The following is a 19500-nucleotide window of genomic DNA, read 5'->3' as shown; positions in this document are numbered from 1 at the left end:
AATGAAGACTGAACTCAACCAGTATCTACCTACTGCTCTGTACCATGGCACTGTGCTGAGTGCCTCTTACAGTACCGCGCAGAACATTTCCGCACCGTCTGCATTTGGAGGTAAGGGAAAGGCAATAAAAGCTTCTCAGGGTTACAGTTGAAAGTGGCATCCCTGCTATAGTTGGATTAAACTTTTCTTTTTCTACTGGACATAAAAGAACAAGAACCTCTCTCTCCACTGAACTTCTAAAGCAAATTTAAGATCCGCTTCTAAAGACTTACATATATACAAAGTTGAAGTCTTGTGTCTTACGAGGCTTACGTGTTCTCTTGTCTCTCAAATTTAGCAAACCTTGAGAGCTAGCCTTGCATACCTGTGTTCTACCTAGAAGGGCTGAGTAAGTCCCATGAAAGAGAGAGAAAGATAAACAATGGTTCTATTTGGTCATGAATACACAGAAAGGGAAGGAAAAGTGAATGTCAAGGGGTGTTTCCAGCAGTGACTCACGAAGTAATCAGAAGTTGTTTAACCTAAGACGCTGTTTAAGTGACATGCGTGATTATAGAAGAGGCAGGTGAAGGGGCTGCAAGGAATTTTCTGTTGTCTTTTGCCAGGTTCTTAGGGAGATGACCTTGTGGAAGAATTAATACTGCGGTGCTAGTGGCTGGTCTTGTGCACGAGTGGAGGCTTAGCAGCATGAATAGCGTGAGGGACAGAAGGCTGATGAAGGTCAGGGATCTCCGCAGAGCTCCCGTAACACATCTTCACCCAACTGAGTGAAACTTGTTAATGTGTCAAAAGCTCCATACAGTTCCAGAAAAAAATTGTAACTATCTGACATGAACTCACATCCTCTTTTCTAACACTCATTTCTAGATTTGCGAAACTGTGCCTCTACTTTTTCATTTTGGATGTAATGTCAAGGCCAAGGCTAGTAAAGAAGAGCAGAGGGGCCAGGCAGATAGCTCAGCAGCCTAAGTGCCTGCCTGGAAAGCACAAGGTCTCAAGGTCAATCCCTGGCTCAGAAAAAAGGCAAAGATGACGATGAAGATGAAGACAAAGATGACAAATATGAAGACAAAGAAGAAGAGCAAAGGGTAGTGTATGATTTGAGAGGCATCAAGGTAGTTCAGCTGCCTCTAAATATCTCCTCTACCTCTTCATCTTTAATAAAGCAATGCTGTGGCCTTAAAATTCCCCTAATTTCTAAAACTCTTCAGTTGAAATATAAAATTCTCCTGAAGGTTACAAATCCTAATCTTTTAAAGGCTAGCTAGTCTTTTACTCTATAATTTTTTACAATGTATTCCTCACAACCATAGCTCCATAATACATTTCATAAAAAAGAAAGTATTTGAAAGATTTTTCTTGGTCAAATAAGTTTTGGAAAATGGAGCCCACTGTATTCCCAGTTCTAGAGATTGCAGGCACATAGCATCCCCCTGGCTCTGAAGCAGTCTAACCCTACAAGCCATGAGTATTCCACAAAACACCCTTAGGAAACCGATAGAGTGGTGTATTTACCCAAGAACATCACTTGGCAAACAGCCTTCCCTATGTGCCAAGGGCACTGAAAGATTAGTAAAGGCAGTTGATGCAGTACTAAATAGGGTTAGACACCTGGAACCCAGTACAGAAGTCCCTATGGGGCAAGTATTCTCTGCCAGGCACCTACTTTGTTCTTCAAATTAAAGAATTATCCTCTCGGTGAACCTGAGTCAGTGTATTCCTCTTGTTTTATGAATAAAAAATAAAAGCCTAGTAGCATCAAAAACTTGTCTAAGGTCATATGAGTAATTAAATTCTTTGTCTATCCTCTGATTATTAAATTCCTTGTCTATCCTCTGATTATTCCAAAGGCAAAAGCTTTATGCTCATTACTGTCAAGCTTCTCTGGGAGGTGGGATAGAACACATTCCTGATGCCCACCGGGCGTGGCCAGCTCCCCCGAGCCTCTTACCCCTCACTCTTGCTAAGAGTCAAAATCCCACTGCTACCTTATTTTATTTTCACCTGTTTTTCTACTAACAACTACTGAGATATATACACAGCATAATTGTACAGTTATAGACATTAAATGCACACTTAAGTGTACATTTCAGAATTTTTTAGTATAGTTTAGATATGTGAGGTTATCACTGCAGTAAATGTTGTAATGTTTTAGCTGCTCAAAAGGAAAACCTATATAATCCCTCACATATACTTTGGTCATCACCTGTCCATATGACCACCCTTCACCCAGTCCTAAGTAAGCACTAATCTACTTTCTGTCTCTATAGATTATCCTAGACTCTCGTGTGAGTAGAATCTGATATGAATTCTTTAGTTACTAGCTCTTTTCACTTACTCTAATATTGTTAAGATTCCTCCAACCTATTAAGCTTTACTAACTATAAATCCAAAAATTTTCTGGGGCATAAATTTCTCTACAAAGTAATCCAATCAAAATGTGGCTCCCTCACTGGCTGCCATCCCAGAGCTGGTATTTTCGTAGAGGCTTCATGCCTTCCTTCCCATCCTGTGATCTGGCTAGCTCATGCTAGAGCTTCATTCCGTCCACAACTCCCTGAATGTCTTTCACAACAACCCCGAGTGTTTCTAGCAGTGCTCCTGTACTTAAACATTTCTGTCTTCTATTACCTAATTGCCCAGTATGCTGTGTGCATGTGCAGGGCATCACCTTCTCTGGAAAGAAAGTACCAGCTCTCTGCTTTATGGCCTGCTCCTTCCCAGAGTAGACTTGCTGAGCTCAGGGTCCAGGGCTAGGGTTTCTCTGGGCTATGCACTCAGTGGCCTGGGACACTCATGGCTTGACTCTCCTCTCATGGAACCCCTGTCCCATGCACTGGGACCAGCGCAATTAGGGTGTCAGCATCCTCGTGGACCATGCCCAACATACCTTGGGCAAATGAAAAGAACCTCCATCTGTCGATAGCCCTTGCTCAAACAGCCCTGGCCACAGAAATACAGGGCTGAGAAAGGGGGAAGCGCTGCTCCTCTTGGAAAGAAATTTCTCCAGTTGGGAGTTGGAAAGAGGGGAGGCTGAATTCTTGCCAACAAGCCACCTTTCTGGACTGGGTTCTCCACCTTTCCAAGGTGGTGGGAACAAGGAAGCACTGGTCTCAGTTTAAATACTACACGCCCTCATAATTTTTCATTGGGTTTGCATGTGTTTTCATGAAGAGATATTTTCTTGTTTGCCTTTGGGACCATGTCAATAAAGTACTACATGGGATTTTCTTTGTTTTTATAAAAAATTTTAGCTTCACAGTGGAGCAGGACAGCAGGTATCCTCGCCCTGTCATCCTGGAAGTCAGTCACACCGCTATTTTCTTGGAGAGAATGCAGAGAAGGAGTGAGCTGAGAAAACAAGAGTCAGGCACTTGGCCTGGGTGTCTCGGAAGTTCTCAGTGTGCCCGTGGGTGAAAGAGAACCGCTGGGCAAGCCAAGAAGAAGCAAATGTTATCACAATGAGTTTCTTCATTCTACTGTTTTTATTTTAATGTTTTCCATCTGCCTTATTAGTTTTAAATAATTCAGGACACATGTCCTAAATACTGGCCTAGTGAATTGCAGTGGCTCTTCCACCTGCGAAATCAGGTCACTAACTGCTCCTCTTGGCAGGCGTCACAGCTTTTCAGCCCTGACGTGGCGAGCCAAACCTGGGGAAATGCAATTCCAACCGCGAGGGTGCTTTCCAGGGAAGCTCCAGTTCCTTAGAACAAAGGACAAAATAGATTCACTTTCTCTCGAGCAGGAGAAGACAAAATGGCCTTCTCTTTTATTTATAATCCTGACCATTGACTATATGAATGGCACAATAAATGCAGCAACAAAGGGCTTGCACTGGTGCCAGATAGAAACCAGTCAACAGTGATGTCAAAAGCCTGAGTTCAGGCCCTTCACAACGAATCGCTGAGACTTGAAATAAAGCCACACATCACTCGAGTCCCATAACTCCAGACAACACATCTTTACTGAGCACCTTCCACGCACACAGCCAGTTGCTTACATGTAAGGGCCCGGATACAAGCTGTGCCATGCGCAGCCTTTCAACGCAGCTGAAGAGAGCAGGCGCACACCCCATGCACAGGCCTAGAGAAAGAGGGCACGTGGTCCGAAGTTTTCATGGGATAACATAGGGAGCGATGGGGGCAGCACCTGCAGGGCCTTTGAAGCACTTTGAAGGCAATGGAACCTGCACTAGAATACACGTAGTAAGGGGCACGTCCTTGAAAAAATGAGATAGGAACTGGGTATATAAAGCACTTAAGTATCATGAGGAGATTGCATTGTAGGCAGAAATAATACCTGGACAGTCAGTCAGACCGCAATAAATCAAAGAAATAGTCTGCTCCTCATGACGCAGACAGTATTCTGGCTGAGTGTTGCTTCTCATGTTTCGCTCTCCCTACTGTGCTCTAAAGGGTGCAGATAGAGCGTTGTCAGTTGCGTTTCTCAAGCACACACCAAGTGCAGCGCTTGGGAGCAGCTGGGGGAAGTTGAAGCGTTTCCACTCCAGGTCTTTAAACTCCAGATTCTCCTGCAGGAAAGAATGAGGTTTGCTTTTCTAATAGTCTGTGATATCTGGATAGCAAGAGCCGAGCTGAGATTCGGAGAAACTTAGGTACTGTAAATGGCTTGAAGGTCTCTACAACTAAAGGTAGGGGAAATTAAAGCCTGCCTTAGTTTGCAATTAAGAAATACAAATGATGTTAGTCACCAAAAGTCTTTTATCATAGAACTGCTTTTTCATTCATTTGTCCCAACTGCCTTGAGGAGGGACTGGGTGACACCACATAACTCTTAGCAAACCTCTGGCTCTGAAGTCCTGCCCTTCTGAAGTACAGAACCCCTTTGGGGAAGCTCACTCAAACACTGGATGAATTTAATCTTTTACACGTAAAAGTAAATAGGCCCCAAGTAGGTATAGATAACTTCCCCCAAATTAACTTGGATTTACAGTTTTGTTTGTCAGTTTTCAATTCACCTCTCTTTACACAAAGAATAATGCCTAAAAGAATGCATATAAAAAATGAGTATCAAGAAAATGTTGCAAATATCTTGCCTCTCCATTTATTGTAATTTTTCTGGCTCTGCCTTCAAGGCAGGCAGTCAGAGTCAGCGGCTGATCGCCAACATACCTCATTTTATTTGTGCTTCACTCTGTTGTCTCCCTTCCAATAATCATTTTGGTATAAGTGACACTCCAGGGGAAATCAATTCCTTTTGACTGAATAGAAAAGCCCAGTCTACCTCCCTTGAATCATAATTGGGGCTTTGTTTATTTCCCTGTTGTTTGAATCTTGCAGCAACCACTCTTGTTTTCACCAAAGCTGAGTGGCTTGTCTACTGCGTCCTCCAGGGAAGGTTTGCCAGCCTAAGAAGCTCCCCCCTCAAGGAGGGAATAATTAGAGCCACTTGGTTATCACAAGTGCATTTCCCAGCAACTGGCTAGTTGTTGTTTTCTCTGAGATTGTTTAAAGGAAAGGTCCTTTAAGCCCATAAGGGGATAGATAGATCTTCACTGAGAAAGACGTGCGGTTACAGAAGGCATTCAGATTTGTGGGTCCCTCCGAAACAGGAACTCCCCCTTGCCTCACTTCTATCTGTCTTGGGTCTGCCAAGTATTATGGATGTCTTTGACCTCAGGAGATATTTTTGAATGAATGTAATTAATGATTGGCACTAAACTGAATTGATGAGCTGAGTTGAATTGAACTGGCTTGAAATAAATTGAACTGAACACTGTGGACTGACAGGTGGCTATTACGAGGGCACGAGGCCAGAGTGTTCCATTCATGAGATAAGTGGGGCCTTGGAATGACCCCAAGAGCTCAGAATGATGGAGGAGTCCGGCCTCCCTGGCCCTTGAGGAGTCTCAGATTAAAATGAGCTTCCCAAGGGCCACAGCAAAATGGAAGCAGAGCTGAAACTCCACACATAATAATGCGAACAGAGCACTGAGCTCAGGCTAGGCTAGGCTCTACGCATCACTTCTCTCATTCCAGTGATCTCTCAAAGCAACCCAGCAGAGGGGGCCTCCCTCTCACCTGCATGCAAACAGAGTGACTGAGGCACGAAGCAATTAAATAATTTACCCAGGTGGCACAGCTGAGGTTTGAACCCGGGAAGTGAGACCTTAAAAGACATTTCCTGGCCCTTTCAGCCCATTGTGAATGGCTAAGGAATTTATAAAATAGTTTCAGTAGGAATTTATAACAAGGAAAATAAGGAACTTTCAAGGAAATGGTTATTTTTTCCCCTTTTGAGAATTTAAAATTACAAACTGTTACAGCCTCTGGACATTAACATTTTAAATACTCAGATTTTATTAGTTTGGCCTCAGTGGGGACATCCAGATCATTCTGCACATTATGGGTTGTGTCGAGATTCTAGTTTCCAGGAATCTCATAAAGTGAAAGATTTTTGAAAACTAGCATATTTATGATTCATATGTGTGCTTTCACTCCAAAATATAATCCCATATCATTGAAAAGGCTTAACTATTGTCTTGGGCTCTGCGGTCCTCTTCAGTGCTGGGCACTGTTACATCCTTACCTCCGGAATGACCAAGAATGCTGACAAGGGGTTACGTCTCTGTCTTGTGCATGGAAGGCCTGCCCACTTCTGAACCTGTCCTCTCATCCATGCGGAAGCGCAAGTCCCAGCTGGCCTCAGCCATAGGCAAGCTCTGACCCTCCCTTCAGAATGCGAGGGGAAGGGAACATAAAAGCATCAAGACGAGATATGCATATGCACCAGAGATGAATGTATTAATGAGGTATTGCAGACATGTGCTAATAATTTTTCTGAAAAATCAGAACCACCCAAGTGCTTCTAATTATTGATTACTCTGGCTCTGGCAGGCCAAGCTCTCGGGGCTCTGGATGCATGGAAGCGATTCCATGCTCTCTGCAAGGTTGCTTGGCAGACCCTGCTCACGGTCCCGTTACCTGGCGAGGCTGGGGAGGAGGGAGGCCGGTGGTGTCTCAGCTGTTCACAAAGGCTGGGGTGAAGCCAGAGGAAGAGGCCAGTCACGAGGACCAGGCCCTACGCTGGCGGGAGCCCCCCAATAAAGAGCTGTGTCACTTATGGAGCATGTGAGGAGCAGCCTGGCAGGAGAGAGGGCAAGAGGACAGCAAAGTAGAGCTCTAGTCATGAAGAGGAGATGAGTTTGAAATGGATAACTGGAAAAAAATGAGGAAACAGGTAAATGCTCTGAATGATCCATATGCTTTCCATCACCACTTGGAGTCATTGTGTAATTAAGATTATGGAAAGGAAATCACTAATAGGATCAGCATTAGGGACTACTAATTCCTATTAGTTCACTGAAAGGAATAGTTACGTTTACATTGTTTGATCAGTCCTATGTGCCTACATCTGGGCATCTGAGCCACTAGTCTGAAGATAGCAGTAGGCAATATAATAACCATTGTTTATTTCTTCTCATCTTGTTTTGAGATTCTGTATTGTTTTCATTGCTTTTTCTCTCTTTAAAATGCTGTGTAAGGGCCGGGGAAATGGCTCAGTAGAATAAGTGCTTCCCTGGCAAGCACAAGAGCCTGAGTTCAATCCCCAGTTCCACCAAAAAAAATAAAATAAAATAAAATACAGATACTTTATGGAACCAGGGAGATGGCTCAGTGGAATAAGCGCTTCCCTGGCAAGTGCAAGGGCCTGAGTTCAATCCCCAGTTCTGCCAAAAAAAAAAAAAAAAAAAAATGCTATGTATTCTAATCTGCAGTTTCCAGAATCTGTTTCCCACCTTTCTGAAAAATTGAACCATGATGTTACATTCCAGGATTCCACTATCATCGCCATTCTTCATAACTCTTCAAATATTAAGGAGTTTCCTACCCACTTACACAAGTTTTTCCAGAGTGGTAAGACATCGCTGCATCTGTACTAAAGTAGATACTCACCACCATCCCCACCCTGCTTCCGGATTGTTCTTCTCTCCAAAATGACAAAGACACCTCACCCTTTCCAGGACCATTCTCTGTGACTAAGAAGGCCCAAGCGAGCCGAGGCAGATGCTCCTGTGTCTGTCATCATCGCGAGCATTGCCGGCAGTGCAATGATTGGCTTTTGCTCATCTTGTTGACCTGAATGTAGATTAAGGACATCCTTGTAAGTTTTGACATTTTTTTCCAGAGTCTTGGTTCGGTCTGGGGTTTAGGTCCTTGTCACATTTCTTTCTTTACCCTAGTACCATGTTCCTTTGTTTCATACACAGTGTAACTCTCTTATCACGCAGCCCTATTTAAACTGATTTTTCAACACTGTTCCTCTAGTTTAGACATGTGTATGTGACTGATTACAAATGCGTATTGTTCTATCTTTTTCACTCTAGAGAAATGCTTCTAGCCATTCATTCATTCACATAATGTCAGTGAATCATGTGCTGTGAAACACAGGAAGATGGGCTGGACACTCATCTGTGTTCGGGAGTAACTCCGACATGCAAGTGCCCCGAGAGTCGTGCAGGTCTTATGGGGCATCAGCGAAGGCAGACACAGCGACAGCATTAGGAGGATGGCAGGGTGGGCCAGAGAAGGAGCTTCAGGGGAGGATGCCAGAGTTCTGTGCTTTGAATAATTTAAATAAGGGACAATAAGGAGGTGTGCGTGCTCACACGTGACCATGCTCCTCACCGGCAGAGAAGCAGGGTACTCCAGGTAAAAGGAAGGACACTGCCAAGTGACAGCACGCTTTATATAGTATATGCTTACTCCATTTCTTATTTTTTTTCCTACTTCTCCATGATTCACTTTTCTCGCAACTTCTTTCTTTTTCTTATTCTCTGGTATGCTTGCTTATTTCAACTACTTTGTCATCCAAGTACACTTTTTAACCTGAGATAATGATGATGAAGATGATGATGAGATGGTGATTTGTATTTTAGGGAAGGGTCTGCAGGGTGTTCAGGGTCTCACTACTAGATTGGACTCATAGTGATCTGCCTGTTTACAGCCTCCCAAGAACTGGGATTACAGGCGCGTGTCACCACGTGCAGTCTCAATTGCCATCTCAACACGTCTTGGGGGGCAGGGCTGGCATGGCAGGCCAACATGGATGTAGACAATTTTTTTTTTTTTTTTTTTTTTTTTTTTTTTTTTTTTTTTTGCGGTACTGGGGATTGAACTTGGGACCTTGTGCTTGCCAGGCATCACTTAAGCCCCTGTACCCTGAGGTTATTAACTTTGCTTCTCACAGATCTTACTACTGAGTTTTCCCACCCATCTCTGTTTGCTGTACTAACTTGACAGAAGCGACATTTTCCTCTGGTAAATTTAGGAAGCAGAAATGTTAGATGCCTCCTTAGGAGGGGTGAACCCTGCAGGCCAGAGCCATAGCCTCCGCGTAGCCCGTGCTACCTCCTGAGAGGTCTGTCTCGGCGCAAGGAGGCCAAGCACCTTGGTGGAACCAACCCAGGAATTCGCACGGCGCGCATGCGTGCAGTGGCAGGAGGGCCGTACCGGCACACAACCTAGGGCACCCATCTACGTCTCTGCGTCTGAGTTGATTCCGCTACAAAGGGAAGAAAGCGAAGGCAGCTGGTCCCAACTCATTCAGCAATGCTGAGTGATTGCCTGTGTGTGCCGTGTGCCAGACACCGTTCTCCACGCTGGAAGCGCAGCAGAAGGCAGGAGGGATTGCGGGGATAGTTGAGGCTCTTACTGCTCTTACGTTCTACAGGCCATGACTAATAATAAATGCGAAAAGGGTAATTTATGTAATGTGCCAGGTGATGACATAATCTGTTACAAATAAAGCGAGGAGAGAGAGGAAGTGGAGTGAGACTTAGTTGAGTGCTCTGAGCACCAGAGAGGAACCAATGCAGGAAGGACCTAAAGGCCGCGAAGGAAGGAACCCCGTGGCCAGCGCGGTGAGGCGGAGAACGAGCCAGAGCAGCACGCAGTGGAGGAGCACGCCCAAGGAGCAGCAGCGACGCCCTGGAGCGGGACGGACACGCGGAGGAAGCATCGCGTAAGACCAGGACAGAGAGGGACAGAGAAATCCACGGCAAACGAAGGTGCGCAGGCCTCGGATGGATGCCAGCTTTCTGGGAGGCGAGCTAGGAAGCCATGATCGGGATGCATCTGGTTTCAGAGCTCACAGAAGGACTGTTAAGACTAGAAGCAGCTCAACACAGAACCCGGAAGAGGGCTGAGAAGCAGAACAATCCAGCGGCGCAGATATGACAGGTCCTGTCTAGGTGACAGCAATGGAGACGAGAAGGCGCAGCCTCCGGGGGCGTTTTGAAGAATGAGACAACAAGACTGTTGACAACTTGAAGGTGGGAGAGGAGAGAAAATAGTGACAGAGGTGGCTACAAGATTATAACGCAAAACAGCTAGAAAGCCAGAGTTACCACCTCCCCTGTTAAGAAGAATTCAAGAAAAACTTTGGGGGCAGGGGGACAAAAAACATGAAATAGGTTTAACCCTAGGGGGGAGAAAAGTAATTCCATCAACCAAAGATTGTAGTTTGGCTATTTAATTATACCCTTGTTCTCTGAGGTCACTCAAACTAAGCATGCGCTTATCCCTCGCCTTAGAGTAGTACATTAAAAACTATACTTACAAAGAAAAACTCAAGAAATTCTGAATAATTGTACTATGCTTCAATAATAACTTTTAAAATGCCTTCTCAAGATAAACAACTTCCTAACAGCTACTGACCTATGCCCTGGGCCATATTCCTCCTGTCAGGATGAGGGGGGACTCTTCCCCTATCCCCTAGGACCACTAGCTCTGTTCACTTTGCCTTCACAGCTCTGCACCTGTCCCCCCTTGCCTGTCCTCCCTGTTGGCAGAGTCTCTGGGTCTCTACTAATTCTCCTGTCTCTGCTGCTGTGGTTACCAAAAAGCAACTCTAGAAGGAGGTCTTTGACATCCAATACTTCTTTTAGGCAACATGATTCTTTCAAAATCCAACTTCATAGACATAATGTGAAAAGATGGGTTCTATATGACTCAAGGAGGTTAGTTATTAATTTCTTCATTCCTGAATTTTTTAAATCTCAAACTTAAATGTGGAGTCAAAGAGAAAATGAAGAAGAGAGAGATAGAGAAAGGGAGTGGGGAGGGAGAGGGACGATCATTCTTAGAGAGGTGGAGCATTGTGAACTATACAGATGCACCTCAGGGTACTTAATACATTCTTCATTTTTAAAAATTTTTTATCTTTATTTATTTGGTATAAGATCTCTCTACACAGCATGGACTCATGGTGATCCTCCTGTCTCAGCCTCCACAGAGCTGGGATTACAGGTGTGTGCCACTATGCCCAGTTTCAGTGGCCAACTCAGCACAGCCTGCATGGCACATGGTACCAGGGTTTGAACCCAGGTCCTTGTGCTTGCCAGGCAGGCACTTAGACCACTGAGCTATCTCCCTTGCCCTACATTCTTCATTTTATAAACGCAGAAGTTGAGATTTCAAGACTGAAGGTGACCTTTGCAAAGACAGAACTGAAATTTGGCAAAGTTCAGAAGAGACCTCAATTTTCAGCAGAAGCGAGTCCTCCATACTACAAGGGCCTTTGCAGGTGAGGCAGAAGGCGGTGCATTCCAGGTAACTGACAAGGGCGGGCCACTGCTGGTCCTACCTTGGGAATGTGAAGTTGTATTTTCAGAGCATCCTCTGGAAGATAGGTGCTTTGGTTTGTGTCCTGATGGCCCCTCAAAGCCTCATGCAGTCACAGGGCAGGCTTTGCAGAAGTGGCTGAATCTAGGGTTTGAGATTGTCCAATGCTGGGTTAAGGCTGTGAGTGCTCCATGTGCTCTAGGGTGGGGAGCCTGCTTACAATATAAGGGACAGAAAGTCTTGTTTCTCCCTCATTGCTTTTGCCATCATCCACCACCATGAATGGTTGCCCCTTGGCCATGTGTCACCTGCCTTGCAGCCAGCCAATAATGGACTGAAACCTCTGCAAACTGTAAGTTAAGTAAACCTTTCTTCCTTTGACCTTGAGAATCAGGTATTTTGTCTCCATAACAAAAAAAGTAATTAAAAGAGTGGGTGTCTGAGACAGGTTGGAAAGGGGAGAGACTGATGAAGTAGAGACAGAGTGGAGACCTTTTCATGAGCCAACAGGACTCTTTACCAGAGTAAAACTCAACACAGAGCAGTAGTAGGGTAGATCCAAGGCGCATTTCCAAGGAAGAGGCACAGTGATCAGAGTTTTGGATAATGAGGGCTGTGAAGAAGAGAAGTCAAGGACCTTGACTATTATAGCCATGAAACTGGCGCACTACTTCACAAGCTGTCTGTGGCCCTGTGGATCTGCTCCTAGAGAAAGCTGAAGCCACTTTGACCCCTGTGTGGGCAGAATGACAGTTCTGCCAGCAAGGTAATGGAGCACTAGCTTGCTGCCTGAGAGCTACAAGCGTGCCTGGGTGAGTCTGTCAGTCTATTGTCAGTTCTTCTTTTCCCTCTTGAAGGTACAAAGAAAAATGCTCAGAGCGTGCTTTAGGCAAAGCATATTTCATCCCAAAGCAGAGAAAGAAAAAAGTTCACCTCTTATGCCATCAATGCCAGGATTCTGAAAGCACCAAAAATTGGATAAAAGAAAATAAGCTACAGCAAGGGTTTTGATTTTTAGTTATGAGCAATTTGCAGTGGCATGCATGTCGCCTGGCTGAGCCGGCAAAGGGGAAGGGAAACAGGAGTGAAGACTTGATTGAAGTGTTTCAGGGGACAATTTTCTCAAATAAATAAATAAATGGGAAAACATCATGTTCGAGAGAAAGGGTGTTTATTTTTGTTCGCATCATAAAGGGATAAAGCGGAGGAGAGACGCCACCATAAGAATACTTTCCTTAAAGAAAACATCTTTCTTATTAAATATGAAAGACTTGGGGACTTTGATACTATCACAGGCCTTTCTACAACAAGCTCCAGTGTTGGAGTTAAGGTTGCTAGACAGGAAGCTCTTCTCTGAGCTTCTTTTATTTATATGTACTGGGGCATTGAAGATGACAACCTAAAGGCTCAGTGAGTTATAAAGTTATAAGGAAGTCTTCCACTGGCACCCAGCCCCCGGCAGTAAGTAAAGAGTATCTGGGACACAGTGGACACCTACGGAATGATTGCTTGCTCCTCCCTGTGTGTTTCCAATTAAAGGGATGTATAGGACCAGGGGATTTTAGAAACATCCAAAAGTTCAACTCTTCTTGGGAGTTTTTGGTAAGTCCACAATGACAACTAATATTGGGACTGAGTATTTTACAGGTTATAAAACATTTACCAGTATCTCATTTGATTTTCACAATGCATAAAGGAAAGGCTACTATTCTGTACTAGTGGCCAACTCTGGGGGTCAAAAAGATCAAATGATTTTCTCAAAGATCTACACTGTATAGGTGATAAAACAAATTGTGAAGGGCCAGAGAGATAGCTCAACAGAAGAAGCACCTGCTTAAGCAAATGCAGGGACTAGAGTTTGATCCAAGGTATTGCATGCCTTACTGGCCCCACCCTGAGTGCCCTGACCCAGCCACCAAGTCCGGGCATGGTAGAGCATGCCTGTAATCCCAGCACTGGGGAGGCTAAAAACAGGAGGATCACTATAAGTCCAAGCTGCATAGTGAGACCCTGTCCAAAAATACATTAAAAATTTAAAAAATAAAAACCATATTCTGAGTTCAAAGCTGTTGTGAAAGTAAAAATTGGCTCGCAAAAATCACTCGGCAATAATGGAACCCAGAAGCTGCTCAGTAAGTAGCGGCACCTTATTCCCAAAACACATAGCACTGCCACTGACCCCGTGGCATCCAAAGCAATCCATCACACACCTTAACACACACTTCCTAGAAAGAAAAGTGATTTGGTGCGTTGTCACTGCTACCAGGAAACATCAAAGGCATTTCTAGCACCTGCAATTTATTTGGCCACAAAGAAAAACTCAAATTCTTCAGCACCTCTTCGTGCAGCATAGTGCACATTGTTCCCACTTTGCACTATATGGCGGACTTACACCTCTCTGCTGTCGCTTTAGCATCTTAAAGCTAGAAATAAAATGTACAGGACAAGGTGTGCTTGGCACTGGTCAGCCAGGGTGCAAGCTCTTCCCTGGGACCTGGCATAGCAAGCACCTGCACTTAGCCTCTTCATACGGAAAGGAGAATATACATGCCTAAGAAGAAATATTTCACTGGGCCAGGACTTGTCACCCAAAGTCCATCTGGCCATGAGCCTGTCCTAGTTCAACTACAACACAGAGCTCCTGATTCCAGAGATGGCTAGAATGCTACAGAGTGCAACACACTCCAGCCACCTCAAGAACACAGTAGATCACTACACTGACATAATCAAGATGTTAGGTTCTCCCCTGACTTCCTTTAAAGTGTCCCTAACTGCAAAGGACCATCTTGCCAAGGACAAAAACTAAAATTCTTCAGCATCACTCACAGGGAAGCATCACCCATTTCCCTTAACTTGGATTCATGATGACCAGAATCTCTCCTTTAACCCTCACAGTGATTTTATGATGTGCAGACTAACACTAGCCCCAGTCTGCAGATGGAGAAGCTGAGGATTAGATTCTTACAGAGTGCTGGGGTCATGGGCATCTCCCTTCTAAGGTGCCTTATAGGTTCTTGCTGTCTTTAACAAAGGTTTGGTGAAGACAAGAGAAAAAGGTAGCAAGGTTTTACTTTTTTTAAAAGCAGGGGGAAAAAGCATGACAGAGTGAATGTGAGCCAAGTAAAAGTAGGAAAAATATGTACTCCACAGGGTGAGCGCAGACCTCTGAGAAAGGCAGAGAGCAGGGCCAAATGGCGACCATTGTTTGTACATCCCACCACTAGGATGACATCAGGTATAGGCCGTCCTATCAGAAACCTGCTTCATTTTACACAAGAGTTGAAGACAGTGCTTTTGGGTTGGCTATAGGTACAGGGTTTAGGTGCAGGTCTCCAGGATCTTCCTGAGTGGCAGCTCACAACTACCTACCATGCCTTAGTCTCCTGACCCAGAGTTGTGCCAGATGGAGGTTCACATCTTTTCCATGGGTCTTAACTTTATTTTCCATTTTTATATACCACTTATTTTATGTTGAAAAGTGCCCCTTATAACATCTCCAAATGGAGCAGGTCCTAGGATGATACATATTATCTAGGACTTCAGTGGCAATCTGTTATAGATGTTTATATAATATTTGTACATGAATTGTGCAATTTAATTCAGTGCTAACAGATTTGGTCAAACAAAACCAAACTAATCAATGATTTAAAATGTGCCATGGCGGGGAGGGGGGGAAAGGCATAAAATTGTGTAAGTGTGAAATAAAATGAATTGATGAGCTTGAAAGAGAAATTAAAGAAATCTTTTATGGTTTTTAGCATGGAAGTTTCTAGGAAAAAAGAAGATGTTTCCTGTCTCGATGTTTGGCTAAAATGCATACTATTTGCTTTTGGAACATGACTTACCCATATCTGCAGCCTTCATTTCTCACATTCTACAAGCACAGTATACAACAAAAATCATCGTGAAGTCATAATGAATTAGGAAGTCTACAGCTTGTCATTCATCCCCTCACCAAGCGGTGATGTCAATCTTTGCCTCACTTGGACTCTCCTGAGTCACCCTAGACATCTGTGCGAAGGACACACCCACATCCAGAAGCTTTCTGTCCTGTTGGCTGATGTTCACAGCCCAGGAAGCCCCTTCATCTGATGCCTCTCCAGCCCCATTGTCACTGGGATGAGTCTGAGATGTTCCCAAGGCTGTAATAGGGAATTGAAACTGTCCTTTGGTAGAGTACATGTCCAGGTTTGCTGGCTCCTATTAGACAAACAGAATTTCCAGGATGCATCTGTTGGAGGCATGGGAAGGATTTATTAGAGACATAAGATGTACTATAGTTTGGACTGGGAATATTTCTATAGTTTTGGTAGTGGAAATCTGTGCAATTTGATAATCTTGGTCTGGTGGTGGAGAGGAGGAGGCCCACCCATAGTAAAATAGCTTAATTTATAGTGAAAGATGGCTTATTCATAGGTGAAAAAGGACTATTTGAAAGTAAAATAATGGTCAAGGCCTTCTGCTGGTGACAGAGAATGTCCCTGGCTTATTCTGCTCTAAGAGAAGAAATAAACAACAAAGATAAACAAAATGGGTTTGTGTCTGGAGGCTGCAGTGCTGATATTTAAAATTATGCTTTTCCTTATCTCCTTTCTGCCTAGTTTCTGTATCTTCTATCCTACCTCAGTACTGCTAGTCTATGAGCCATGGGTGTGCAAAGGTATAGCGAGGGCCACACCACTCTCCCCTCACCCCTCTTGACACTGAGCTCACCAGCTGTGCTTAGGAGTGGGAAAAGCATCTTTTGTCCTCCTTGGTCCTGTTTAGCCAGCCACTCAGAAGCCCCCAGGTGTCCTGCTGCCCTCGCTGCCCCTCCTAGGCTACCACCTTGTGCCCTTGACTCCCTGGAAGCTCCACTGCTGTCCCAGACTGCTCTGCAGGGAAAGCCACACAAGCCCACGGGGGGGGTGGGGGGTGGAACACACACTTCTAGCTGTTCCTTTTTCTGCTTTTGCCTCTGGACACCTGAGACACACTCCAGGTTCTGGAGGCATTCACTCCTACTGGACCATCCACCGATACCTTCGAGACATGCCTCTGAGCTACTGGCCACACCAGAGGAGCCCAGACATTTAAAGTCTCCTGGACCCCAACACCTCTGGTCCTTACTCTCATTCCTAGACCAACACCAAAAAGTGATTAAGCCGTGCTGCCATCTTCACGTGATCCCTCAGCTATCTCTTGAGTTGGGTTTTCTCCCTCTTTGCTCTAATGAGTGAGCATTGCTCTGAGACAAAACACAGCTTGTGGACGTAGGTAACAATGGTAATGTGAAACCAGGTAAAAGAACAGAGGTCAAATAATTCACTTTCAAGAATGCTCAAACAAAACAAGCTGGAAGAAGGAGCACATATGGAAAGAAACCTGATAAACAAAGAATTGCCAGGAAGGAGAAGGTTGAAAGTACTCCTCCTCGGTGCTCTGCTCAGTCCCCCTCCTCAGTCCACCTCCTCAGTGCCCAATAAGGGCACTCTACCCCATCCTTTGGGTAGCCCCATCCTTTGGGACTCTTACTGGTTCTCTGTGCAAACGGCAGCAGCTGCCAAGTTTGTATGAATCAGGTTGGAGCTGAGAGAAAGATAAAATGACTGTCCACTTAGAAACTCACCTATCCTCGCCCCCAGCTTGTCAATAAACTATTACACAGACTGAGTGGAGCCAGAGCAAGCCATTTCAGAGTACAGGTGTTCGCTGCTGTCCTCCACTCATCAGAGAAGCTCCCCTAATTACATTCGTGATTCCCAAGAAATACAGATTCGCGCAGTGAGGGTGAGGGATGAGGGCTTGCTTTGGCTTGGAAAGAGCATGCTTATATTCATTTTCTCTTCTGTAAAGAGAGAAGGATGGCTATTAAACACAGAGTGGATAGTCTAGCATTGTTCTTAGGCTGTTGTTGTTGTTTTTTCTTTTTTAATATGGAGCAAAGTAGACCTGTGAATATTTTTCTCAGCCTGCTTTTGGGCTGGGCCCCTCCAAACCCTGCCGACCAGTGGCAGTCCTAGCCCGTCTGGACGGTACTCGCTTGGGAGCTGGGGTGAGCACGGTGGAAGAGAGAATCAAAGTGTTCCCTTCACCTAAGCTCTGCTTTCTAGTGCTATGCTCCCTCCTCAAACCAGCTGGACGGAGAAAGTTTCCACCCTACCCCAATCTGAAATAGAAACAGAAACAAGGGAGGCTGTGCCCTTGTTTTCTCCCTATCTTCTAATTTTGCCAACAAAGCAGACCCTGGGGAAGGAGGCCAGAATCTCAACTAAAAGCATTATTCTTGGAAGTACGATAGCAAAGCGTGGTATATAAAAAGCTATTGCTGATATAACTGGAGGTTAGGAAAGGTCTAGCCCATTTTTCCATCTTCATTTATCAAATATTTAAATTTTTGGTGTTGTGCTAAGAATTTTCCTTCTGTACATAGGCATTATGTCGTTTAAGCTTGCGCCCAGCCTTATTAGGAAACACCATTTCATTCTCTCTTTACAGGGGGGACATTGAGGCTCCAAAGGCACACAGCCTGTGGGAGGCTCAGCAGAGAGAGTGTGTCCTCCACCACACCACAGGGCCCTTCAGCTCGCCCTCTGCCACTGTCTGGTGCCCTCCAGTCACCTTGCCAAGGCTCAGGTAGCAGCAGCCCCTTTCTAGGTTCCCACAGCACCTTTACCTGTGCTGCAGCTCATCACGTACTGTACTGAGGGCCCGAGAACAGCGAGTGTGGTGTGTTCATTGCTCATGCCCAGCGCTTACCCCGCGCCTGCATGAACCAGGCCTTCTGTGCACCAGCTGAGGGGGTGGTGACACCTCAGCCCCCAGGGATCCTTGCTAACAATGTCACCAGCCCGGAGGACGATGGGAACGTGAGGGCTTTATCCTTGTCCTAATATTTTGTCGAGACATGGTTCCACTGAGTAGTGCACACTGGCCTATGACTCACTGTGTAGCCCAGGTCGGCCTCGAACTCAGGGAGAGCCTCCTGTCTGAGGCACAAGCGCTGGGATTACAGATGGGTGCCACTGTGCCAGCTTCCTCGTCATAGCGTTATAGCATTGTATAATTTTACAGCATCGTATAACTTTATAGCATAATTTTATAACATGATTTCATGTGAAAGGACTGTGTCTCAAGTAGCAGGACACCTCGGCTCAAATCTAAGCTCTGTTCCTGACAGTTGCTGACCTTAAGCCACGTTCGAACGCCTTCCCTCGCAGGCCCCTCATCTTCTCAGGCACAGCCCCTCACTCTTGGCACTCTAGACTTCAGTTTCAATTACTGTTTCACCACAGTGCACAGTTCCTAAGTCAGGGCCACGCCGGCTTCCTTCTTCCTCTTTCCGCGGAGTGAGAGTGGCGCCGGGACGCGGAGGATGCCCGAGCAGCGTGAGAGCAGCCCGGACCCGGACGGAGCAGGCCTCCGGGGCTGTAATTCCCCTCAGACGGGAAGACTCTGGGTGCAGAGCAGGTGGTGCAAGCGGGCGAGAGGCATTGCAGTGGCGCGCCCAGCTGCAGCCGGCTCTCCTGCTGTCGGGGCGCCTGCTTAGGGTCTCCGTGGCATTCGGCCACCTCTCTAGGCCTTCACGGATGAGGGTGATGAGGAGACAAGGAGGGGGCGGCAGAGCGTGGGCATGCGCGCACGGAGGGCCCCCGCGAGCGTCCAGCGCGGGGCAGCCTGCGGTCGACCTGCTGGGCGGCTGCTGGACGCTGACCTGGGCGCCAGCCTCGACCTGTTCTGCAGCCTCGATTCACAAACCCCGTCCCACAAAGTGCCGCCGTCGAAGTAGGAAACGAGGAGGGGTGTCTCTGCCGGAGCGCTGCGATTGCATTAAAACTAGTTGTTTCAGAGGAAAGAAATGAGCAAATAATGTTCTCCCGGGTTTACGTTAAAGGAAAAAAATGTGTTGGAGCCAAAGGAAGGAAGAAGAAGA

The 19500-nt window shown here is 45.6% G+C and overlaps 1 protein-coding gene across 2 annotated transcripts in view; it reads left to right on the top strand.

The window, feature by feature from the left end:
- Window positions 1–19500, top strand: part of Fshr (follicle stimulating hormone receptor) — a 193705-nt gene that overhangs the window by 11225 nt on the left and 162980 nt on the right. For both annotated transcript variants that reach the window (XM_004627690.3, XM_004627691.2), the window contains exon 2: window positions 5409–5425. In XM_004627690.3, the coding sequence (XP_004627747.1) occupies window positions 5409–5425 (17 nt within the window). The remainder of the gene's footprint in view (window positions 1–5408; window positions 5426–19500) is intronic.

This window comes from Octodon degus, unplaced genomic scaffold (genome assembly GCF_000260255.1).
Source record: "Octodon degus isolate 3935 unplaced genomic scaffold, OctDeg1.0 scaffold00020, whole genome shotgun sequence".
Classification (NCBI taxonomy): Eukaryota; Metazoa; Chordata; class Mammalia; order Rodentia; family Octodontidae; genus Octodon; species Octodon degus.
This window is presented reverse-complemented; position numbering and strand designations above follow the sequence as displayed.